Raw genomic sequence first — 26,855 nt, 5'->3', positions numbered from 1 at the left:
AAAGGGACGACCGCCGGCAAGGTAATAAAATTCCCAAAAAAGACTTGGGAACAGAATGCGCAACCGTCTTGCGGTGAGGGGGTCTGATAGCGCTAGGATCGATGCACCGTAGGTTGATTATGTAGAACCGGCGTACATCTATCGGGTATGACTCGATCAGGCTCTGGGTGTGGAAAGTCATAAAAAGGCGACCGTACTTATGGAAGTCAGATAGTGCGGGAGGGAAAATATTATTTTTAAATAAGATAATAAGAATTCTGGCTTCTCTTTTTGTCTTTAGAAGTAAGTGTGGGTAGCCAGACCCACATGCCCTATAAAAGCGGCCTGCGCCGCTGGAAATACAGAAGTTTCGAGTTGGAAACGCTCGGGTGAAGTTGTCCCTCAATCCGAAATTCACGAAAACCTCGCAACGACTTTTGATTCTATAAGGTTCTGAAGACGGAACATAGACCGCCCCCCTAAACTACGCGGTACTAGGCCCTTCCCAACCTTATTTGAAGGAAAAAGTCTAGCGCTTAAGGTCTAGATACTTCTCTTGGGTGAACCGAGAGATTTCTCTATTCCAAAGGCAAAACCTTGACTTAGACGATACAAGCCCTTTGGACGAATTACCCTTCTGAAGACGGAACATAGGCCGCCCCCCTAAACTAACGCGGTACTAGGCCCTTCCCAAGGCTAATTCGACTTAGAGCTAGATTCACAACAACCAGCCAAGTCTGTTGTTGGAAATCGCAATCTCACTGACCACTTACATCAAGGGCGTGTCACACCGAAGAGCTTCCTTCGCGGCGTAACACCGGGTTACGTAGTGTTCTCTAGGATAGGCTAGGCCCGGTGTTCTTCGGGCCCCGTGCGTGACACGACGTATCTGGCATGACGTATCTCTAGCCAACCCGGTGTATGTGTATTTTTGTCAAAATTCATTGTGAAAATGATATGGAATGAGTAGGTTTTGTTTCTTGCCTAGTGCGTGCAATATCCTTGGTGATGTGTAGCACGAAAAAACTTATGAAAAGTCTTTTTATAAAAAACTATTTTAGTGAAATGGTCGCCAACATTGACCATGAATTTACTCAGATCAGTGAAAAACTTAGATACGTCGATTTGAAAAATTATGCTAGAAATAAACAGCTGAGATATTAACGAAAGAGAGGGAAACCAAAGAAAGTCTCTCTTCTGCAAATAGGACCTTTAGACATGTTTGGCCTGATTTATTTCTGAGTGATTCGATTTAAATAGGTCGTATGATTGCTGTGATTCCAATGCTGATAGGACCTGTTCAAATCGAACGCCAGAGTGGATAGTTTTTGTCGTTTTTGTGAAGCACTCTTCGATGTTATCATTGTCGGTGTAATGAATGAATCCCCTTTTTCCAAAATCGATTAACAAACGTCAGACCGAGGGCCGAGTTCTTCAAACGTAAACATAAACGTGCTTTCGCTGTTGCATTTTGTAAAAATTTTGCAAAAAATCTAAAAATTCAATAACTTTCCAATTAAATTAAGAAGTTTCAGTATTGCTTTTACCAGCGCCAGCTAGCGTGAATAGGTTCCAACTAAGTTTACCTCCTACCAGCTTAAGAAACCGCCTCACAACCCGCCACCATGCCGTTCATGAAAGGAAAAGCACCGGTTCGCCGATCGATCCAGTATCTGAGTGCCGGCCGGTTGGCGCTAAAGGAGAAGATCAGGGTCTTCAGCGTCAACTACAACACCTACGGAGATCATCACGAAGGGGCGAGGTGGGTTTCACATGTCACGGAATGGTCTCCCCGAGTCGGCAGGGGCCTTCACAACAATTTTCGATTACGTAATTTTATCTCACCGTTTTCTATGTTCTTTTCTACAGAGATTTCGTGTTTTGGAACATTCCGCAGATCCAGTACAAAAATCCAAGTGTTCAGGTGGTCACATTCAAAAACATGACCCCGTCGCCGTTCATCAAGTGCTACTACGGTAACTCGGTCTTGATTATACGTAGTATTGGCTGGTGCAACTCTAACCTTTTGTTGTTTCAGAGGATGGAAAACAAATACTGATAGACATCGATAGCAAAGACCGAAACGAAATCATGCAGCATTTGGTGAAAGTTATCGGAAAGACCCAGTAAGTATTTTCTTATAGCATTCTTGAAGATATATCTGGCGAGCGGTCCATGTCTTGTAACATGGTAACCTGGTCTTCTCGATGTTTCAACTGAAACCTGCCACTCTTCAACTTGTGTTCTTTAAGCACTTTCATTGTTATTAATTGAGCTGTCCCCTTCCCCATCCGAGAGCTTGAGTCCAACGGGTAGTCTAGATTTCTAATCAGGACCCAAGCTTCCAGGGGAGAGAGGACAACTTAAGGAGGTAGCTGATGGAACGCTAACCAATAGAGAGTACTCATGTAGGTATACGGTAATACCCTCTTAAAGTCATCCGCATCCTTAACGGACGTACCGCGAAAGGAAAAGAAGAGAGAGAATGAGTTTTTAGTGGGTCGAAACGGTCGAAACAGACTTCATAAAACGAGTCGGGCCTAGTTGGGATTGGGGAAGTGCTAAAACTCAATATTCGAGCTCGACTCCTCCAAACTTGGTCTTTAATGGATTTTTTCCCTCTTTCATTCCACAGAGAAACCCTCAAAGCGGAAGCCAAGTTCGCCGAAAAGCAGGACAATCCGGCCAACTTTGGCGTCGGCTGTGCGAAACACTGCATCTGCGAAGTACCCGGCCAATTGCCCTGCCCCGCCGTGGTTCCTGTACCGAAGCACATGCGAGGCAAGTACATATACCAAATGAAGGAATAAGAGAGACAGAGGAGGATGGTTCTTTGTCAGTTCCGGGACACGAAAACGAAGCCTCCTCTAGGTTGGCTTTCAATTGTAGTTTTAGATCGTTGTCTAAGTATAATTTTCATTAAATATTCTAAAAGTAATGAGTAAGAAACGGAACATTTTGTCTAAGAACTACGAGATGGGAGCGAAAGAAATCTCCGACACAGTTTTTGCTATCTACTTACGACTCTCCCGGTCTTCGCCTCACTTAAACCTACTCGACTTGTACGGACCGCTTCTTCCGCCGGCCCCGCCTCGCGTCATGTTGCGCTTCATTTTGGAAGAATCCGGCCGCTGCTGCTGCGGCTGGTTTTTGTTATACTGATACTTCTCGATAATGGGTCGCTCCACCGTGGTCGATTTGTTAATAATCAAATCATCCGACCGGCTCTCCATCATCTTCAGCTTCGCTTCCAAGGCTTGAATCTTGGTTTGCTGACTCATCGGTCCACTGGGGCCGGCTTTGGAACCTCCGGCCAGCGCCGGAATCTGCAGCTTCGGTTTGGTCTTCTCCATCTCGTCCCGATTGACGTTTTTGGCCCACCGAACTACCATGTGTTTGTCTCCGACCCGTCTGCCATTGAGCACTTCCAGGGCCGCTTCCGAATCCTTTTGCTGGAAAGTAGGAAGTTTTAGCTTCAAAACCAAAATTAAACAAAACAATAAACACCTTACCCTTTCGTAAGTCACGAAGGCATACCCGCGGGGATATCCGGCCATGGGCCCGGATCGATGGAACAGCATGTCGAACTTTTCAATTTTGCCGCATTTTTGCGCAATTTTCAATAGTTGATACCGATAGTGGGAATGGCAAGAAAGTAGAGAAACGGTCAAACAATGTTCCGACAAGGGCGGATCTATCTCCATGGAGAATATAAAACTAGGAAAAGCAACTTACTCGGTAACGCGGCTGTCCAGGTTCCCGATCCAAAGTCGACGGTCGTCCTGTGGAAGAGGCTGCTGGTGCACAAAGCAAAGCAATTTGAAGTGAAATTTGATATGGAAATGTATCAGCGTTTAAATGGTTCAGTATGCTTACCTCTCCCATATTTAATATTCCTACGTGTTGTTTTTCAAGACAAAAACGAAAACGAGAGCACAAATCTGAAGAACCGAATGTCGGTTTGAGCTGAAAAGTTGATCGATTTGTTACCCGCTGGTGGTGACCAATCAACTTTTCAGCGCAATCCGACATTCGGTTCTTCAGATTTGTGCTCTTGAAAATTCGAGTTGTGGCTTCGTCATATATTCACCTTAAATGGTTTAGTATGCTTACCTCTCCCATATTTAGTTTTGCTAAGCGATGTTTGTCGATACAAGAACGGAAACAAGAGGATTAAACACGAATTTTAACGTAAAATTTTACAAAAATTTCAGAAAATGTATGAATATTACTGCAAAAGCAGCATCAATATTTTCATTTGGAATGTCGACTACGCCCAAGTGTCAGAAAATCATAACCGCGTCGACTTACGGCGGAGTGTTCATCTTGGTCGACTACGCCGCACCAAATCTACACGGAAACTTGGCGAAATCGATAACATTTCAGCAGGGCGAAACAAACAATGCTTGAGTTTGATTTGATTAGGTCTTGAAGCCCAATAGGGTCCTAAAATGAAAAATATTTTCCCGGTTTTGCTGCATAACACGAAGGAGCATGCTTTTCTGATCTCAATGGTAATTTTTCCAAACTTAAAAAATGACAGAATAGTTAATAAACTCGAAAATAAAATAATGATGATCAGGTCTTGTTTGACATTCCAGGTCAACCTTGACGTAACGAAAGTGAAACGGCGGGTTGCAAAAGACATCACATTGGCTCACTTTTGACAGCAAATATTCCTGTTTGACATACACGGTAAACAAAATTTACCCAAAATTGAGTGCTAAACAAGGAGTGTTGCAAAAGTTATTAAAAATTTTGAAAATATGTTTTATGGACTTTACCTAATAGGAAAACTTAAAAAATGAGTAAACATGTCGTTTTAATCAATGCTTGATCGAATTATGCAGAAATTGAGATAGGCCTTTAGGAGCCTATTTCGCGTTAAAAAAATCTTAAGAAATTCTTTACCGATTTTTTTCTACAGTGACTGTTGACGTAGAAACTTGAAGTATTATACTTTTGCTTGAAATCCGAAGAGACCAGTGGTGCAAAAAATGATTTCCAGCCTACTTAACAATGTCGCAACTCAATTTGGATTAATCTATTGTCTATTTGGTTGGCTCAAGACAGACATTCAATCAAGAATTGCCATTTTCTTGGTCCACAAGTGTCGCAACTGTTTCGCATCTAGTGCGCTGTGTTGCTGACAACAACGGGAAGGATGCACACTACTTTTGACATGATTCAAAAAACGTCGCAAGTTGGGTCGCGTCGCGACTTGATTGTGCGACGCGTCCGATTTGGTGGCGGCCCGGCTATCTTCTATATATAAAAATGAGTGTGAAGTTCCTTTTGGGCAACAAAACTCACTCATGGATGAGCCGATCAGTATGACTCTTGCATAGTTTGTTTCGTATTCATGGTGGTTGTGTATATCTACTTATCCGCGAGCGGTAATGGCGGCGGCGGGCACAAATAACCGATTCGAATTTTTGACGTTTCGTGGGGATCGCAATCGGTTGGCGCCATCAAACGGTGGGCAGAGGGGTGAGGAGGAGTATGAAACTGTTTTGACTTTCCCCCAAGAAACGTCATAATCCGAACCGGTTAGACATGCCCGCCGCCGCCATTACCGCTCGCGGATAAGTGGATAAGGGAAAAAAGTTACGAAATTAAATTTAAAAAATAAGAAAATTCACAAATTACTGATATTTTATGACCTGGGAAGAAAATCATATATATACCCGAATAAAACGGTATCATACATCAATTGTACTGTGTATGCTTTTCCTATTACACTAGTTTACAGCATTTTTGAACTCGGTAAGCTGATGATCATTTTTGGTGTAGAATCATGCCCTGAGTTCGAAAACGCGAAAGAAAAAAAATACAGTAGAGCGGAAATTTTTTCGACTTTCCATACAAGGTTGATGATTTGAAATCGATTTTTGTTCTATTTTTAAGCAAAGTCGCTCACTTCAAACATCTCAATCTCAGTAACCAATGATCCGATTGAGCTGAAATTTTTACTGTAACTCGCCTACATATGATATGTCAAATAAACGTCGAGAAAGAATTTTTAAGTTGTTTTTTTCTTATTAAAAAAAATACATTTCTTTAAAAAATTTTGGGAATTTTGCTAAAATTTAAGAAGATCGTCCCTAAAAATCGTCAATATCTTGAATTTCATCAATCTGACGCAAAACCTGTATTCAGATGATCGAATGGTATTGCATTCAGCTTTCAATTTATGGAAAAAGATTTAAAATTGGTCGAACAATACGCAATATATTTGAATTTTAGTAAATTACATATTTTGAAAAGTTGTAAAACTCGATATTGAGCTAAAACTCAAAAACTGTTCTACTTTAATTTTTTTGAAGGTCGGTTTCGAAATCAGCACTAAATAGTGCTTTAAAAATTTTGGTCGTTGACAGAAGTTCACGACTTTCATTTTATTTTGTAAACTTGTGTTATTCATGTTATCATAAACTGGATTATAAATCGATGATACAACTAATCATATTGGAGATAGCAGTTATCATTTTGAGAATTTTAATGATAGACCGAATGGGTTGTTAAGTATCGTTACCATTCAAAAACGCCAAATTTCTCGAACAAAACTTTTACACTATCGTACATGTTATAATCACTTTATCATCTACTTTATGATTCGGTGAATAATAAAAACTAAACGGAAATATTTCACCAAATCTGTTTTACCGATCGAAAAAAAGCACACTCCTGCGGGCCATTTCTCGGACATTGTCAAGTTTTTCTACGATTATGTGAATCGTTGTTTACATCCCCAGCGTTTTTTATTGTTTTGTCCGGGAATCGAACCGTGTAAGTTGACCATTGCTAACTCTTTGCGCGGTATTTACGCAGTACGCCAAATTGAATCGGTGTTCGCGGTAGGTTGAAACTCGGTGATCTTGTGAAGGTGAAATAGCAGTTGGTGAAAATCATCGGCTTCGGGGAGCTGTGAAACAAGAATTTTGCGTGAAAAGGAACAATTCAATTATTCACTTCAGCATGCTATGACGCTATGGCAACCAGTAAAGGTAAGCTTTCACCTGATTTCATAAACTTTCGAGTGCTTTGCAAAGCTAGGGAACGACAGCTGCTGGCATGAAAACAGCCTCGAAAACAGCCTTTTAGTGTGGTAGTTTTTGGTGACAAAGTGTTCCTCGCATGAGCAAAATAGTGCATTCACTGCAGGTTTTGGTGCTCAGAAGTACTCAAAGGTGTGTGATTTTATCAGTGATGACCAAACAGTAACACTTATGCCATTGCATTGCTTTTACTTAAAAAAAAAGTCCACAAAACTTTCCAACTTACCAGAACGATATTATTAGTAATGATTAATGTATTATTGATAGTATCATAAGTGCTATGATACCGAAATAGTATTCAATAATGTCATTTTTTCAATTTCTATCATCAAATTATAAAACTATTACTAGTGTTGTAGTAATCATTCCACGAATGGACGTCTTATGATATGAGCGATAGCACAAATCGTAAATTTCTATGCGGGTAGTTGTCAAACCACCACAGCTTGGTAAGACAAAGTTTGCCGGGACAGCTGGTAGTCTTGGCTTCAAGTAATAAAACGACAATTCAGTAACAAATTTTGAAAACGACGTATGATCAATGCTACACCATTGATTATACGTCGTTTTCAAAATTTGTTACTGAATTAGTCTTTACTCGATAGTCAACCAGTGCGGTGAAACTATTCTTTCTTGATGTTAATTTCTTGATTTTGCCCTGGCTGACCAAGCCATGTGGAAAATTACAAATGAAAAAATTGAGATTTGAAATTATGAAAAGAAATCCACGTACTCCGGTGAGACTCGAACTCACGACTCCCAATTCGCTAGACGGGCGCTTCTATTCCTTTAAGCTACGGAGTCACTCGACTATCTCCGTCGCCAGTAGGCCTAGAACTGAACTCGATTCCACAATTTTTTTTTGCTAGGTTTCTAGCTGCACTCTGAATAAAGTTGAAACCTCTACACTAGACCCGAAGATAGAAAAGAGAACGTAATCTTTCAGAAGCAGTTTGCCAGCCGTACGCGGAAAATGATATCCATTAAGACACTGTTGCCTACTGACTCAGAAAGTTACGGTAGAAGATTGGAAAGTTTTCAATTGGTCAGTCAGTCAGGATTTGCCTATATAGTGTTATGGTCACACGGTTTGTGTTTGTCTTCACGAAAAAAAGTTTAATAATTTTATTCATATGTTTCAATTATTGTTTTTCATTAGAAACGCTGTTATTTATTTTATAACATAACCTTATAGTGCTCATTTGGGAACTTTATATCAGTTATAACATATCCTTATACCATGTATAAGTTTTGTGTTATGACCAAAATTTATAAGTTTTAACTAATACATTTTATACGTTCTTGTTTTGAAATATTTACTCAATCATAACCAATACGTGACGATCTATTTTCAACGGAGGACGCCATTGTGTTCTATTTCGCGCTAATCGAAAATATGATTTAGAGGTGTATCGGTATCAAAAGTAAAAAGTGTTTAGTAATTATGGTAAATATTATAACGATATTATATTTATCAGTGATGCAGCTCATGAAATTTTACTTCTCGACAGAGATGAAGCTGGCAGCCAATGATGCAAATGATCACCTCACTAGTGCTCATCACAACTCATCAACTGTATGTTTATCGCGTGCGATTGAACTGTGCACTGATCAGCGATGACCAGCAGCAAAGAGGTGGCAAAACGAACATGATGTAAATCACAAACGATTTTGCACACATCTGACTGGGCCGTCACACGCTCGCCCGAACCTAGGTGGTGCGGATAGAAGCGGTTTTATTTTTCAAGCTGGCTAACACACACCTACACACTCCCGGCACCAGTGTTGCGAAATGAGCGAGTACTCACACAACTAGTGAAACTCACTCATGAGTATGAGCAGTACACCTTAAACTCACCGTGAGTATTACTCACGTTTGAGTAAGCGCTGTACAACTCACACTCACTCGTGAGTTTTGACGTGCAAATACTCACTCACGAGTATGCTTTACTCATATTCATACTGTATTCTAAAATTTATCTAAAGGCTTGGAATCCTATCAAACATTAAAATGGTACACACTTAATTTGGAATACCGTATTCGGTAAATTTTTGACAAAAATAGAACAGCTGAATACAGCTATACTGCATTGTTTACCTTTTGCTTCCGGTTTTGACAGGTGGTGTACTGAGCCTCACTAAAATCGATTACCGAAGCTACCGAAATAGTTATGCTGTTCTATTTTCGTCAAAAAAGTGCTGAACAGGCAATTCATGGTTGAGTGTGTATGTTTTATTGGAGCGAATGTATTACATCCTTGATTGAATCAGTAGACAAGGTTCCTTGTCAATAATTCTATTATTATTATTTTTCTATTGTAACTTACTACTAGTTCTAAACGCTCCGTTAAGGTGGTCCTGAAGAGGTCCCCTTTGAGCCCAACAGCTCAGCCTGAGGGCTTTTGTTTGAACTTAAACCTCTTGTAGAGTGACAGAGGTCAACCCTCTGAAACGGCTGTCATCCAAATCCAACTGGCATGATGTCAAAAATTTGGTGCAGGACGCAGAGTTGCTCTCTCTCACTATAAATGGTAGGTAAACCGCCGATTTTGATAGGCTGACTGCGATCCAAGTCAGCGTGTGCTCTATTGAGTCTCCGTCACTTTTCTTTTCCAATTGGACTGATTGCGATGGCGGGTAGATATCACTGATAGGCCATCTTTAAAATTCGTTTAAAAATCAAAATAAACACTTAAAGTGATGAAATTTGAATATGTGGTACAGAATAACAAGTTTTGTATGTTGGTCATTAAACATTTTGAGTTTTGGCTAAAATCGCTAAAATATCAGTTCAGTTGCTATGATAGTGCTCTGGAGTGCGGATCAGTATCAAGTCGTTGCCGGTCACTATCGTTATGATATTGATCGTCCTACAGTGATAGTGACGGTGGGGCAAAATCAGTAGTCAACTGACATGACTGATATTTCGCAGCTCTGGCAGGACGTGGTGCTGATTTGAATGGTCGGTTGCTCGGTTGTATTAAGCTGAAAACAGTGATTTGTTCTGTTAAAGCAGGCGTGACATTCACATATAATTGAGTTCAGCGTTGACGAAGCGTATTTTCATGGTTGTGCGTCTTGTAAATTTAACAAAGAAAACTAAACACATTGAACAAATGTGGAAACGATTGTTTCTCAAATGCACGAATTTATCTTCGTAGTTCGCTTCCGCACGTAGCAGATTGAAAGGCAGACTGAAATTTCGTAAACGAACCCGTGGCGCCCCACCAAAGGCGGCGGCTTCAAGAACTAACGCTTTCTTCAGGGGGTTGACAGAGATAGCGATTAAAAAAGGGTAATTTTACGGAAGCGTGTGGTGTGCTCGATAGGTAGCCGATTTGACAGTTCGATAGTCAGATTCGGTTTCACTCTTTGCAGGACTGTGGTATAAACAGACTGAACCGCCACCAAGAGACTGGTTTAATGTTTTTGCAGTTTGGAGTTGGATAATCGGTTTTGTTCATTATCAGTATGGTCTGACGTTCCGTTGTGCTTCCTTCCGGTATCGGTAACAGTGACCGGAATAGGCGAAGAATTGGGACTTACAACCATTGCTGAGAATACTCAACCACTATTTGGCCATTACATGTCCTATCTTGTTGCACAATAATATAAACTAGCTATATCCAGCTTTTTACGCTATGATGAGGGGTGATTCAATTTTGACAATTCTTGCCGACAGCCCTTGCAGCATCAGAGCTCATCAGAGTAGCCGAAAATTTCAGTTCAACAATAGCAAAATGTCAAAAGTTTTCACCTTGGATGTTTTCAAGTTTTTCTGTATGAATTAAAAGTTTTTTTCTACAATTTTAGGAGATTGCCGACCATTTACAAAGCCACAATAAAAGGAATAAAACTTGTAGAGGAAGGAACTTGACGTCGAAGATCCGAATGGTTTCGTTCAAATAGTCACAATGTCATCAACCGACTACAAATCCAACCCGCTCTGCAGAAGAAAAAAAAATCCTGCAATAGGACGCAATCAGTGAAGTACTAGATTGAAAGTAGTGAGCTGGATTTTTGTATGGTGAGATGATCAGTTCTCCATTTCTGCGATGAAATGGTGCAAACAGCGTGGGTTATATGGTTTCTTGCCTAATTTGATGCTGTTTGAGCAAAACTTTGGGTAACTGTGTTGTTGAAGTTGCAAGAAATAAATAATACAACAACACAGTTACCCAAACTTTTGCTCAAATAGCATCAAATTAGTCAAGAAATCATATAACCCACGCTGTTTGTACCATTTCATTAAAGAAATGGAGAACTGATCATCTCACCATACAAAAATCCAGCTCACTACTTTCAATCTAGTACTTCACTGATTGCTTCCTATTGTGACACTCACCATGCTAGTAATCTAGCGGAATCCTTGACCGTTTTTCTAATCCTTGGTGTTGGTCTCTCTATTTTCCTGAATCCACAACCCATGCAAGACCCTATTATGATATCGATATATGCAGTGAATTCTACAGATTTAGACCATTTTTTTTCAGGTCTGACTGTTGGAAGACGATTTAAGTTATTGAAAATCCCGACGTTTGAAGAAAAGTGGTAATTTTCTATCATACCCACTATGTCCATGTGACGCATTTGAAATTAGGTTCCCAAAGTCATCATGTCTTGCATTGTGATAACCTTTGGCATTTTATGCAAGGTTTCTCTAAAAATCCCTTCCCGCAACGTCTCTGTCCGCAACTAAGATGTTCTAGAATGTAATTGACCATATCAATTTAACTATTCTGGATAATTCCCTTTGGAAATCTCAGATATTGAAACAACTCGGACGGGATAGGTATTATACTACAAAGTTTCCGACTAGTTCCCATATATTTTTTTATATTCCTTACGAAAAAAATGAGACGGGAAATTCATTCGGCCGAGCGTTAGGAGCGGGTTAGGTGTTATTGATTGATGAAGTTGCGGACATAAGAATCATTTGATGTTTTGAAGTCGACTCATGATATTTCCTCTACTTTTTCGACTCCATTAATTGTGGTATTACAAATGGCTGCAATCACATACCTAAAATTAAAGAAAATACATTTATTTAAATAACTTATACAGAAAAACTCATGTAAAACTTAATAACATCTAAGGTGAAAATTTTTGACAGTTTGCTGGAGTTGAACTGAAATTTTCACCTACTCTGATGAGCTCTGATGCTGCAAGGGCTGTCGGCAAGAATTGTCAAAATGGAATCACCCCTCATCATAGCGTAAAAAGCTGGTATCCCAAATGTATGCAAAGAAGAAAAGTTTTAAATGTTTGGAGCTAGGAGATGCTGTAATTGAATGACCCTACCATTTTTTATTTGAATGTAGGTAAATAAATATCGAGGTAAATATATGCCAAACATCTTTATTGAAGACCGCAAAGTGACCCGACGTATGCGAAAAAAGTTATACCCTTAACAAAGTGAGGCGAAATATAGAGATTTCCTTATTGATGTTATTCATTTGCATGCGTAGGTAAACAATAAGAATTTTTAGCCTATGGTGCCAAAGCTCTCGAGCAGACCCACCTTTCCTCGAAAACTGTGCCTAGTTTATAAATAATCACTATTGAAGTACAGAACAATCGAAAACATCATTTCAAACCAACAAAAATAAACTACTCACTAAACTCACCGTGAGTAAAATGAGTAACTCACGCGTGAGTAATGACGTCATACTCTCACGTGAGTATTACTCACAAGTGAGTAATACTCACAAGTGAGTATGACGTCATTACTCACGAATGAGTATACTCATACGTGAGTAACTCACAGCGTGAGCATTACTCACAAATGAGTAAGGTGAGTGAGTATTTTTTACTCGTGAGCATGAGTTTCGCAACACTGCCCGGCACACAGCTTGTAAACACGCACGAGCGTTCAATTTTCTTGCAACCACCTCTCTCAGCGCGGTTGTCAAATACGCCGTCGCGACGCTGTTCGGAAATGGTAAACATGATCAATCCACCTTTATTCCAATTTTGTTCTTGTGTTAAAAGTTTATTATTTTTCATTCGCGATGGAAATTTTGATGGATAGTTGTTAAAAAATTAGCTGAAATAGGCTCAACACAATGTTTACCCTTCTACTCGCTTTCCAACGGCTTGACAGCGGCAAATGGAGATATCGTGACAACAGTTTTGATTACATCCGCAGCACCTAGATAACAATACTCTTCAATCAATCACACAGGTTCAAAAAGGTTTAACATAACCTCAATCTTCAATGTTTGGCTCCCGATGTTTGGCTCCCGCTAAGAGAGCATATTGAGTCAGTCCGCGACACTCAGGCCCGAACAGCCGAACCATACCGAATAGGTTGGTTTGCGAAGCTACGGCATGAATGCTCGACACGCACACAGAAGCAACATTCGCATGTACCGATACCATACTAATAAAGCTTCCAGCCAACGATGCTTCGCGATAAGCTGTCGAAAAGCATCGAAAGCGATGAAAAGAGAGGCTTGGCTAGAACGCAACGGCTCAACGGCGAAAAGGAAGAGTCAACTATTGCCCAGTACGGAGGGTTAGCCTAACATTAGCCTAATGTGAGACTAACTGGCCAGCATGTTAGGCTAACTTTTTGTCTCACTTTTGCCTAATGTTAGTCTAAAATTAGACAGATATGACACACTTTTGTTAGACATGTTGCAAATTCGAAACATGTTTGTTAGTCTAACATTAGACTAACGTTAGACATGTTTTAGTATGGGCTGTTAGACGAATGTTAGGCATAGATTTTATGCTGCTTGTTTTCATTCCAGCTGTCATCCGAGCAAGAAGTGTGATTGTAGTAGTGAACTTTTATCGGCGTTCACTACTACAACCGCACTTCTGCCTCAAATGAAAGCTGGACGAAACATATTTAATAAAAAAAAATCGGAGCCTGTTTTAATTTTAATTTTTTTATTTTATTTCAATTTAAATTTATTTAAATTTAAATTTCAATTTTATTTGAATTTGAATTTGAATTTGAATTTGAATTTGAGTTCGAAGTTTAATTTTAATTTTAATTTTAATTTAATTTTGATTTTAATTTTCATTTTCATTTTCATTTTAATTTTAATTTTAATTTTAATTTTAATTTTAATTTTAATTAACTTTTAATAAAATTTTAATTTAATTTTAATTCAATTTTAATTTTAATTAATTAAAATTAAAATAAATTAAATTTAATTTAAAATTAAATAATAATTAAATTAAAATTAAATTAAAATTAAATTAAAATTAAATCAAAATTAAATTAAAATTAAATTAAATTAAAATTAAATTAAAATTTAATTAAAAATAAATTAAAATTAAATTAAAAATAAATTAAAATTAAATTAAAATTAAATTGAAATTAAATTAAAATTAAATTAAAATTAAATTAAAATTAAATTAAAATTAAATTAAAATTAAATTAAAATTAAATTAAAATTAAATTAAAATTAAATTAAAATTAAATTAAAATTAAATTAAAATTAAATTAAAATTAAATTAAAATTAAATTAAAATTAAATTAAAATTAAATTAAAATTAAATTAAAATTAAATTAAAATTAAATTAAAATTAAATTAAAATTAAATTAAAATTAAATTAAAATTAAATTAAAATTAAATTAAAATTAAATTAAAATTAAATTAAAATTAAATTAAAATTAAATTAAAATTAAATTAAAATTAAATTAAAATTAAATTAAAATTAAATTAAAATTAAATTAAAATTAAATTAAAATTAAATTAAAATTAAATTAAAATTAAATTAAAATTAAATTAAAATTAAATTAAAATTAAATTAAAATTAAATTAAAATTAAATTAAAATTTAATTAAAATTAAAATTAAAATTAAAATTAAAATTAAAATTAAAATTAAAATTAAAATGAAAATGAAAATGAAAATTAAAATCAAAATTAAATTAAAATTAAAATTAAAATTAAAATTCGAACTCAAATTCAAATTCAAATTCAAATTCAAATTCAAATAAAATTGAAATTTAAAGCAGTTGGCCTTCGACTGCCGAAGTGTTAACGTGTGTCGATTCGGAGCGCAAGCATACGGTCGAGTTTTTTGTGAATAAGTGGCATCACGGTCGGCCCGTGCTAGAGTAGAATCCCGGTTCAAGTGCCGGATGTACTCTTTCTAAAAGTCATCCCAAAACCAGTGGTTTCAGGATGAATACTCACAAAATTCGTGAGAACACGTTTCGAGTGGAATTCTCGAATCTTCCCAAGAAGCCAACCTCTGAGGAGGTACACGCGTTCGTCGCTCAACAGCTCGGTGTAACACGAGCTCAGATGGTAAGACTACAGCTCAGTCACACCGACGAGTGTGCTTTTGTCAAGGTCGTCGACCTAAACACGGCCCAGCGTATTGTGCAGACACACGATAACCAACACGACTACGAAGCGAAAGGAGTGAAATACAAGATCAGAATACGGATGGCGGACGGCGGTGTAGATGTACGGTTGTATGACCTTTCTGAACACATCACCGACGAACAGGTCAGCCGTCACATGGCAGCGTATGGAGAGGTTCTTTCGGTGAGCGAGCTCCTCTGGAGTGACAAACATCACTACGCCGGGATGGCTACGGGTATACGCCAAGTAAAGATGGTTCTGAGAGAACCGATCAAATCGTACATAACGATTGAAGGGGAAACGACCTACGTACAATACCCAAAACAAAGACCCACATGTCGGCATTGTGGTGAATTTATGCACACAGGCATATCATGCGTGCACAATAAAAAGTTGTTGGCGCAGAAGATCAGCGTCAACGATCGACTCAAGAGAGGATCGTATGCAGGAGCGGTGAGAGGCTCGGCCGAAGGATTCGCACCTAACAGTATGGAAGGGCAGCCGAGTACGTCGTCGGATGTCAATACAACGTCAGCACAAGTAGGAGATCCAGTACCATCAACATCCAATACAGCGATTTTTCCATCGCTACCAGCGCAAGAAGTATCGGCGGCTCCACCACCGATAGATGTTTCGGTTGTCGGAGAGACATCGGCCTCAATTCCAGTTGAGGATGAGGATGCACTGTCTGCTTCGGGCACGAAGGATCATCAACGTTCAGCCTCGATTGGTGAATTATCATCAATGTCAACCGATGAGAGTTGTAATGGTAATGTATTGGAGAAGTCCATAGTGTGTAATCCGAACGGAGAGTTGGTAGTGGTCGCCACTCCACTGCCGGCAAAGGAACTGGTTGGTAAGCACAAAACTGACAACGCTAACGAGACTAACACTTTCGTCATAGCCAAACGTGGTCGTGGAAGGCCGAAAAAACATTGAAAGTGGACAGGCACAGCTACAGAATTGCAACCATTAACATCAATAACATTACTAATCAGACCAAAACTTCCGCACTTTACAATTTTATCAAACAGCAGGACGCGGACATAATCTTCCTACAAGAAGTCGAAAATGACAAACTGAATTTGCCAGGCTACAACGTCGTGTCTAATATTGATGTTGCTCGTAGAGGAACAGCAATAGCTTTAAAGCACCATATTCAATTTTCAAACGTAGAGCGAAGCTTGAATTCACGTCTGATTGCTCTCAGAGTGAATGAGTCGATCACACTCGTAAATGTCTATGCTCACTCCGGGTCTCAAAATCGCACTCAGAGAGAAGAGCTTTTTAACTTTACTCTATCGCACTATCTTAGACACAACACACATCACATTATCCTGGGTGGAGATTTTAACTCAGTTATTCGACCCTGTGACGCCACAGGAGATAGTAATTTCAGTTTAGCCTTGAAAAATTTTGTTCAACATCTAAAATTGCATGACGTCGGGGTGGGCCCTAATGATGGAAATAGGCAGTTTACATATATCACTCATAATTCGGCATCTCGTATTGACAGAATTTACGTTAGCTCAGGTCTTCGCAATAATCTCAGGAGCATGGACACGCATGTCTGCTCTTTTACTAATCATAAGGCCGTTACGGTGAGACTAACCTTACCTAACTTGGGAAGGGAGCCAGGGAGAGGTTATTGGTCTCTTCGCCCTTGTGTGCTCTCACCAGAGAACATAGAGGAACTGCAGCTCAAATGGGATTACTGGACCAGGCAGAGACGTCAATACAACTCGTGGATAGATTGGTGGGTAGATTTTGCCAAGCCAAAGCTTAAATCATTCTTCAGATGGAAAACGAATCAGATGTTCTCAGAACACAATCGCAAATACCAAAATCTTTATGCGCAGCTTCGCGAAGCGTACGACCAATATTATGGAAATGCGACCATGCTGGTCACCATAAACAAGATCAAAGGTAAAATGTTAAAACTTCAACGTGAATTTAGTATGCTCTTTTTCCGAGTTAACGAAACGTGTGTCTCAGGGGAGAAGCTCTCAACATTTCAAATGGCTGAACGTGGGCGAAAGAAAACAACAATTGACCGTTTAGAAATTGCCGAACATCGTGTTTTAGATCGTTCAGAAGAAATTGAAAATGTTGTTTTCGACTATTTTAAAACATTGTACAGCGAACAGGAACAAGAAGTGAATGATGTCTGGTCATGTGACAGGACGGTTCCAGTCAACAGCGAAGCAAATCTTAACTGTATGAATGAGATAACTACTGAAGAAATTTACACGGCCATAAAAACAAGCGCTTCCAGGAAAGCAGCCGGCCCTGATGGGATAACAAAAGAATTTTATTTAAAGTGTTTCGATGTTATACATAGACACTTGAATCTGATCCTTAATGAAGCCTTACAAGGAAATATTCCCGACAAATTTTTGGATGGTGTGATAATACTCATCAAGAAAAAAAATTCTGGCAACACTGTTAAAAGCTTCAGACCGATCTCGCTTTTAAACTTCGACTCGAAAGTTCTCTCTAGAATTCTCAAAAGTCGTCTGGAACTCATTCTCAAAGAGAGTGAAGTTCTCAGCCCCTCACAGAAATGCTCGAATTCTGGCAAAAATATATACCAAGCGACTCTTGCCATTAAAGACAGGATAGTCAAAATGCGTGAATCAAAAACTAAAGGAAAATTAATTTCGTTTGATCTCGACCACGCATTCGATAGGGTGGATCACCGTTTCCTATTTCGAACAATGTTAAATATCGATGGGAATCAACCCAACGTTAATAGATCTCTTCTCGGCAGTATATGCTCGCGCCAAATCAAAACTTCTTATAAACGGACACTTATCTCCAGAAATTCAAATCAAACGGTCTGTTCGCCAAGGTGATCCACTTTCAATGTTACTATTCGTACTTTATTTGCAGCCTTTAGTGCACCGACTGGATCAAATTTGTGATGGACAAGATGATCTTGTAGTAGTGTATGCGGACGACGTCTCTGTGATCACGACATGCTTAAACAAAATTGAAAGAATTAAACACCTTTTTGAGTCATTTGGGAGATGCTCCGGGGCCGTGCTGAACTTGAACAAAACAGATTCTATCAACATCGGCTATCTCAGAGCAGGAGAATCTCGCACCGTGTCATGGCTACAAACTTCAGAAAAAATCAAAATTTTGGGCATCACATTTTGCAATTCAGTTAGACTAATGCAAAAATTGAATTGGGACTCTTTAACTGCTAAGTGTGGGCAGCTTTTGTGGCTGCACAAAATGAGGGATTTAACGCTGCAGCAAAAAGTAGTGCTGCTAAATACCTTTATTACTGCAAAAATTTGGTATGTCTCATCAGTACTTGCTATGAACAAATTACATGCCGCTAAACTGACATCGATAATGGGATCCTTCTTGTGGAATGGAATGGCTCTGCGTGTGCCTATAACGCAACTGGCTTTGCCTTATGAAAAAGGGGGGTTAAATCTTCAATTGCCTAGTATCAAGTCAAAAGCACTTCTCATTAGTCGTCATTTGAAGGAGGCAACGTCAATTCCTTTCTACACGTCATTCATAAGCAACACTCAAAACCCACCTAACCTGAGCTCACTCCCGGCCAACTCACCATGTTTAAAACAGGTATGTCAAGAAGTTTCGTATCTCCCAGATCTAATCAAAGATAACCCTACATCGGATGTACTGCACAAGCACTTTTTGAGTCTCCTAGAGCCTCCTAAAGTGGTAGGTAAGTACCTCAACTGCGACTGGATGGCCGTCTGGCGAAACATCAAATCAAGGTATCTATCTTCAAGCGAAAGGAGTTTTTATTTCATTCTCGTGAATGAAAAAATTGCTCACGGTGAACTTCTGTTTAGAATGCAAAGGGTAGATTCAGCAATTTGTGCTTTCTGCAACTCTTGCAATGAAAGCCTAGTGCATAAGATAGCAATATGTCCAAGAGTTGCGTCATCCTGGCGTATACTCCAGCGAGAATTAGTAACAATCTATCCGAGTAAGACATTCAGTGTTGAGGATCTAATCAGACCATCAATGAAAATTAATCGAAATGATAAGATCAAGATACTTAAACTATTCATCAATTATGTCATATGTATTAACGAAAGTAATAACCATATTGACACAGCTGCTCTGCAGTCCTTGCTGGGTAATATTTTGTAGAATTAGATTTAGTAATAATTGTATTTACATGATTTGATTTGTAATTGTACATACTGAACTGAATAAAATTTTTATAAAAAAAAAAAATTAAAATTAAATTAAAATTAAATTAAAATTAAATTAAAATTAAATTAAAATTAAATTAAAATTAAATTAAAATTAAATTAAAATTAAATTAAAATTAAATTAAAATTAAATTAAAATTAAATTAAAATTAAATTAAAATTAAAATAAAATTAAATTAAAATTAAATTGAAATTAAATTAAAATTAAATTAAAATTAAATTAAAATTAAATTAAAATTAAATTAAAATTAAATTAAAATTAAATTAAAATTAAATTAAAATTAAATTAAAATTAAATTAAAATTAAATTAAAATTAAATTAAAATTAAATTAAAATTAAATTAAAATTAAATTAAAATTAAATTAAAATTAAATTAAAATTAAATTAAAATTAAATTAAAATTAAATTAAAATTAAATTAAAATTAAATTAAAATTAAATTAAAATTAAATTAAAATTAAATTAAAATTAAATTAAAATTAAATTAAAATTAAATTAAAATTAAATTAAAATTAAATTAAAATTAAATTAAAATTAAATTAAAATTAAATTAAAATTAAATTAAAATTAAATTAAAATTAAATTAAAATTAAATTAAAATTAAATTAAAATTAAATTAAAATTAAATTAAAATTAAATTAAAATTAAATTAAAATTAAATTAAAATTAAATTAAAATTAAATTAAAATTAAATTAAAATTAAATTAAAATTAAATTAAAATTAAATTAAAATTAAATTAAAATTAAATTAAAATTAAATTAAAATTAAATTAAAATTAAATTAAAATTAAATTAAAATTAAATTAAAATTAAATTAAAATTAAATTAAAATTAAATTAAAATTAAATTAAAATTAAATTAAAATTAAATTAAAATTAAATTAAAATTAAATTAAAATTAAATTAAAATTAAATTAAAATTAAATTAAAATTAAATTAAAATTAAATTAAAATTAAATTAAAATTAAATTAAAATTAAATTAAAATTAAATTAAAATTAAATTAAAATTAAATTAAAATTAAATTGAAATTAAATTAAAATTAAATTAAAATTAAATTAAAATTAAATTAAAATTAAATTAAAATTAAATTAAAATTAAATTAAAATTAAATTAAAATTAAATTAAAATTAAATTAAAATTAAATTAAAATTAAATTAAAATTAAATTAAAATTAAATTAAAATTAAATTAAAATTAAATTAAAATTAAATTAAAATTAAATTAAAATTAAATTAAAATTAAATTAAAATTAAATTAAAATTAAATTAAAATTAAATTAAAATTAAATTAAAATTAAATTAAAATTAAATTAAAATTAAATTAAAATTAAATTAAAATTAAATTAAAATTAAATTAAAATTAAATTAAAATTAAATTAAAATTAAATTAAAATTAAATTAAAATTAAATTAAAATTAAATTAAAATTAAATTAAAATTAAATTAAAATTAAATTAAAATTAAATTAAAATTAAATTAAAATTAAATTAAAATTAAATTAAAATTAAATTAAAATTAAATTAAAATTAAATTAAAATTAAATTAAAATTAAATTAAAATTAAATTAAAATTAAATTAAAATTAAATTAAAATTAAATTAAAATTAAATTAAAATTAAATTAAAATTAAATTAAAATTAAATTAAAATTAAATTAAAATTAAATTAAAATTAAATTAAAATTAAATTAAAATTAAATTAAATTAAAATTAAATTAAAATTAAATTAAAATTAAATTAAAATTAAATTAAAATTAAATTAAAATTAAATTAAAATTAAATTAAAATTAAATTAAAATTAAATTAAAATTAAATTAAAATTAAATTAAAATTAAATTAAAATTAAATTAAAATTAAATTAAAATTAAATTAAAATTAAATTAAAATTAAATTAAAATTAAATTAAAATTAAATTAAAATTAAATTAAAATTAAATTAAAATTAAATTAAAATTAAATTAAAATTAAATTAAAATTAAATTAAAATTAAATTAAAATTAAATTAAAATTAAATTAAAATTAAATTAAAATTAAATTAAAATTAAATTAAAATTAAAATAAAATTAAATTAAAATTAAATTGAAATTAAATTAAAATTAAATTAAAATTAAATTAAAATTAAATTAAAATTAAATTAAAATTAAATTAAAATTAAATTAAAATTAAATTAAAATTAAATTAAAATTAAATTAAAATTAAATTAAAATTAAATTAAAATTAATTAAAATTAAATTAAAATTAAATTAAAATTAAATTAAAATTAAATTAAAATTAAATTAAAATTAAATTAAAATTAAATTAAAATTAAATTAAAATTAAATTAAAATTAAATTAAAATTAAATTAAAATTAAATTAAAATTAAATTAAAATTAAATTAAAATTAAATTAAAATTAAATTAAAATTAAATTAAAATTAAATTAAAATTAAATTAAAATTAAATTAAAATTAAATTAAAATTAAATTAAAATTAAATTAAAATTAAATTAAAATTAAATTAAAATTAAATTAAAATTAAATTAAAATTAAATTAAAATTAAATTAAAATTAAATTAAAATTAAATTAAAATTAAATTAAAATTAAATTAAAATTAAATTAAAATTAAATTAAAATTAAATTAAAATTAAATTCAAATTAAATTCAAATTAAATTAAAATTAAATTAAAATTAAATTAAAATTAAATTAAAATTAAATTAAAATTAAATTAAAATTAAATTAAAATTAAATTAAAATTAAATTAAAATTAAATTAAAATTAAATTAAAATTAAATTAAAATTAAATTAAAATTAAATTAAAATTAAATTAAAATTAAATTAAAATTAAATTAAAATTAAATTAAAATTAAATTAAAATTAAATTAAAATTAAATTAAAATTAAATTAAAATTAAATTAAAATTAAATTAAAATTAAATTAAAATTAAATTAAAATTAAATTAAAATTAAATTAAAATTAAATTAAAATTAAATTAAAATTAAATTAAAATTAAATTAAAATTAAATTAAAATTAAATTAAAATTAAATTAAAATTAAATTAAAATTAAATTAAAATTAAATTAAAATTAAATTAAAATTAAATTAAAATTAAATTAAAATTAAATTAAAATTAAATTAAAATTAAATTAAAATTAAATTAAAATTAAATTAAAATTAAATTAAAATTAAATTAAAATTAAATTAAAATTAAATTAAAATTAAATTAAAATTAAATTAAAATTAAATTAAAATTAAATTAAAATTAAATTAAAATTAAATTAAAATTAAATTAAAATTAAATTAAAATTAAATTAAAATTAAATTAAAATTAAATTAAAATTAAATTAAAATTAAATTAAAATTAAATTAAAATTAAATTAAAATTAAATTAAAATTAAATTAAAATTAAATTAAAATTAAATTAAAATTAAATTAAAATTAAATTAAAATTAAATTAAAATTAAATTAAAATTAAATTAAAATTAAATTAAAATTAAATTAAAATTAAATTAAAATTAAATTAAAACTAAATTAAAATTAAATTAAAATTAAATTAAAATTAAATTAAAATTAAATTAAAATTAAATTAAAATTAAATTAAAATTAAATTAAAATTAAATTAAAATTAAATTAAAATTAAATTAAAATTAAATTAAAATTAAATTAAAATTAAATTAAAATTAAATTAAAATTAAATTAAAATTAAATTAAAATTAAATTAAAATTAAATTAAAATTAAATTAAAATTAAATTAAAATTAAATTAAAATTAAATTAAAATTAAATTAAAATTAAATTAAAATTAAATTAAAATTAAATTAAAATTAAATTAAAATTAAATTAAAATTAAATTAAAATTAAATTAAAATTAAATTAAAATTAAATTAAAATTAAATTAAAATTAAATTAAAATTAAATTAAAATTAAATTAAAATTAAATTAAAATTAAATTAAAATTAAATTAAAATTAAATTTAAATTAAATTTAAATTAAATTTAAATTAAATTAAAATTAAATTAAAATTAAATTAAAATTAAATTAAAATTAAATTGAAATTAAATTAAAATTTAATTAAAATTTAATTAAAATTTAATTAAAATTTAATAAAAATTTAATTAAGATTTTATTAAAATTTTATTAAAATTTAATTAAAATTTAATTAAAATTTAATTAAAATTTTATTAAAATTTAATTGAAATTTAATTAAAATTTAATTAAAATTAAATTAAATTTAAATAAAATTAAATTGAAATTAAATCTACATTAAATTAAAACTGAATTGAAATTGAATTAAAATTAAAGTGACTCACCGACACGATGAGGCCAAACTCAACGGAATCGGACACTGTTTTGGTGATGACTGGTTCCGGCGACAGTGCGAAGAGAACGAACCGAACTTATTGGCCAGCAGCAGCGACGAGGAACTGACGGGTTGGCCGACGGAACGACTGAAATGGTTCCTACGAGTTTAAACTAATTGAGACGCGCAAATTTTGCTCATTTTCTCGACCGACGAACGCGATTTTTAAGCTGCCGCAACTAACAAAGTTTTTTTTCCACTGCCATTTGCTCAACTGTCAATGACGCGTGAAAAAATCGAACATTCAGCATATTGTGCATCCCAGCTTAATCACTCAGATGCTGACGATCTTAACCAGCCGTCGTTTATCGCGAAAAGATTGTGCCCCGTTTGATTTGCATACGGCGGCTTATTATCCATGACAGCTCCCACCCGGCGGCTGCAAAAACAGTTTTAGCCAAGGTACACACCGTGTGTAAATCATACGGGCGCGGTCTGGCGCGATCTGATGCTGCGCGTTTCGAACGCAGCTTGTTGAGAATCTAAGATAAGCGCGACAATAAATTCGGGGTTATGATTTATGCTTTCGAAAATTTTTCGATGAACAACATAACTAACAAATGCCTAACAGTGTCGAACGCCTAACTTCCTCCGTGCTGGGTGCTGATTAGTGTTGAGTCCGTTCGTGTAATAGAGGTAATAAACTATAGAGGAAGAATGTCGCTGGCGTCGCTGCCGAAACATCTCTTGCTGGCGGAGATAGGCCGGGCTATAAGTGTCAAAGCGAAAAAGTATGCAGTTTGACAGATAGATACCCGACATGTTTGCGAGCGAGAACAAAGGGAACAGCAGCGACATTCGTCCTCTATAGTTTATTACCTCTATTGTTCGTGTGCTACTCGTATGGGAGGTTGATTGAATAAAGCGAGGATGGGTGAAAACGTATTCGTTGTCGAAAGCAAATCGCATCATTTCGCGAATGTTTTCATCAAATAGCAAGCTTGGGCAGAACCATAATCGGCATCAGCACTCACGAAAGCGCCGGCTGTATCGTTGCTGCCTCGGTTGCTGCCATCCGCCCCGCATAGTTCCATCTCCGTGGCTAGCGTACACCGGTAGTTCCTCCGCCAAATCAAAGAGTCAAATCCAAAAGGTAAGAACAGTTTATAGTTGTCCTACATCCTGGTAACCGTGTTGATTTTTTTAGCAATCGTTTAGGCCCGATCTTGCCAGTAAGTGGACGGAAGCACCTGAAGCAGGAAGGTGAGAACTTAAGAGAGCACGCAATCCTGCTGCAGATTGCCGAATCTGAACCAATCAAGGTGTAATACTTTGTGACTTAAATGACCTTTATGTAATATTATACAAGTGTTAAATAAAATTAATTCAATAAAATAACAAATTCTTTTTTTCATAAAAAAAAAACAAAACGAAAATCCATTTCGGGTACCCATTAGTTTGAATAATAGAAAATATAATAATACTGAATGAATCATATTATTTTCCGCCATGAAATGTATAAGACAAAACTTATACTATTGATTAACCGTCCTTTATTAACAGTATAAGCTATCCTAATGTGCTTTATTAGAAAAACGAAATGGCAAAAATGTATAACATTTTCTTATACATTCAATAAGGAAATTTTTTTTCGTGATGTTAAACTATAGTCGATCCATGTAACATGTAACTGAACTTCTGATATTTTTCTGTTGGTGTCATAATACCATCTATAACATAAACAAAAATACGCCATGTTGGTCAGTTGATTGAAATAAAATTTTAAAATAGCAAAGATTGCATGCCAACTATTATGTATTCATCCTCCCACAAATACTATGAAAAATATTCAAATTTGTCCAATTGTCCTATCGGCCCTACATAAACCATGTCATTTTTTTAAGCGTAGCCTAGAAATGTCAACCTAGTCATACACAAGTAACGTTGTTCAGTTAATAAAAAGAAGTCAGTTTTTTTTCCAAAATGTCACGTCGAACGCATTGATGTCAACAATGCGTTTAAGTGTTCGAAAGTTAGCTTCGAATTTATCAGCACAATTAAGTGCTGCAAATCTCCTTCCCACTATTAGGGCATCTCCAGGAGCGTTTCAGTTCTAGTTCTATTTTTGAAACGGTTGCAAAATTTGTAACTGTCAAAAATAGAACTCAAACATGGGCGTCTTCAACAGCAGTTCTAAATCCTGCATACTTTTTACGGAAATCGGTAAATTTCTTTGTCAACGACCTAATAAATCATAAACCCCGTTGGACTCGGTAGAATGATGTTCCCAGAGGACATACATATGATTTGCCATGGCAACAACATAAATAGAACGCGTCAAAATCTTGTTTCAAATTTGTGCAAAAATAGAACGGGGTCGTATGCCAGTTACAAAATTTGAAACAAAACTGTTCGAATTTATACATTTGAAACACCTGCTGATGATGGTTAAGATGCAGTTCCAGATGCATTTTAAAACTCCCATATATTTTAAAACGCTCCTGGAGATGCCCTTAATTCTTCGGTCGATTTTAATTGCTTTATTTAAAGAAAATATGACCAACTGCCATTGTAAAAATTTGAAAAGGCGACTATGACATTAATAATTTACTAATCAAAATCAACCGAGAAACGTGGGAAATAGAGCCCAAGCAACATTTTAAAATCAGCTGGCTGTAAAAGGTTCCAAAACCTGTCACAAATCATATAATACTTTTATTAGGATTTGTAACGCTCATCAAAAGTCGAGTCAAGTACAAGACACTGAAGACGACCTTACAGTTGAGGTCGAAATACGTATCTGTCAAAGAATGCAAATTCTTAGTGGAATTCAAAGGAACCGTACTTAACACTTAACCCGATTTTCTTTTTATTTACAGATATTCCCCTAACAAGCCCAGGTTAATCATCATCATCAAAACCTTCTCAAATCCAACCGACTTGGAACTATTGCTTGGGAATAGACTCTACTGAAAATGAAACTCCTTCACTTTAATACCGTCAACCCCTGCG

At 32.6% G+C, this 26,855-nt stretch overlaps 2 protein-coding genes across 3 annotated transcripts; one reads left to right on the top strand and one right to left on the bottom strand.

The window, feature by feature from the left end:
• The first annotated feature begins 1,409 nt into the window (after positions 1 to 1,409).
• Positions 1,410 to 2,933, top strand: LOC109424468 (small ribosomal subunit protein mS25). The gene is made up of 4 exons (XM_029860980.2): positions 1,410 to 1,741; positions 1,849 to 1,955; positions 2,018 to 2,105; positions 2,615 to 2,933. The coding sequence occupies exons 1-4, from the start codon at positions 1,605 to 1,607 to the stop codon at positions 2,787 to 2,789; spliced, it is 507 nt and encodes a 168-aa protein (XP_029716840.1). The 5' UTR covers positions 1,410 to 1,604; the 3' UTR covers positions 2,790 to 2,933.
• Positions 2,863 to 3,873, bottom strand: LOC109422373 (probable RNA-binding protein 18). Of its 2 annotated transcripts, XM_062857090.1 has the most exons (4): positions 3,856 to 3,873; positions 3,715 to 3,776; positions 3,492 to 3,566; positions 2,863 to 3,431 (listed from the first exon to the last, which is right to left on the bottom strand). In XM_062857090.1, exons 3-4 carry the CDS (start codon positions 3,558 to 3,560, stop codon positions 3,021 to 3,023), a joined length of 480 nt encoding a protein of 159 aa, XP_062713074.1. In that variant the 5' UTR covers positions 3,561 to 3,566; positions 3,715 to 3,776; positions 3,856 to 3,873; the 3' UTR covers positions 2,863 to 3,020. The 2 variants fall into 2 exon arrangements, with proteins under 2 accessions (XP_062713074.1, XP_062713073.1); XM_062857089.1 differs by lacking the exons at positions 3,715 to 3,776; positions 3,856 to 3,873 and having other exon boundaries at positions 3,492 to 3,706.
• Positions 3,874 to 26,855: the final 22,982 nt, after the last annotated feature.

This window comes from Aedes albopictus, chromosome 3, assembly GCF_035046485.1.
Source record: "Aedes albopictus strain Foshan chromosome 3, AalbF5, whole genome shotgun sequence".
Classification (NCBI taxonomy): Eukaryota; Metazoa; Arthropoda; class Insecta; order Diptera; family Culicidae; genus Aedes; species Aedes albopictus.
This window is presented reverse-complemented; position numbering and strand designations above follow the sequence as displayed.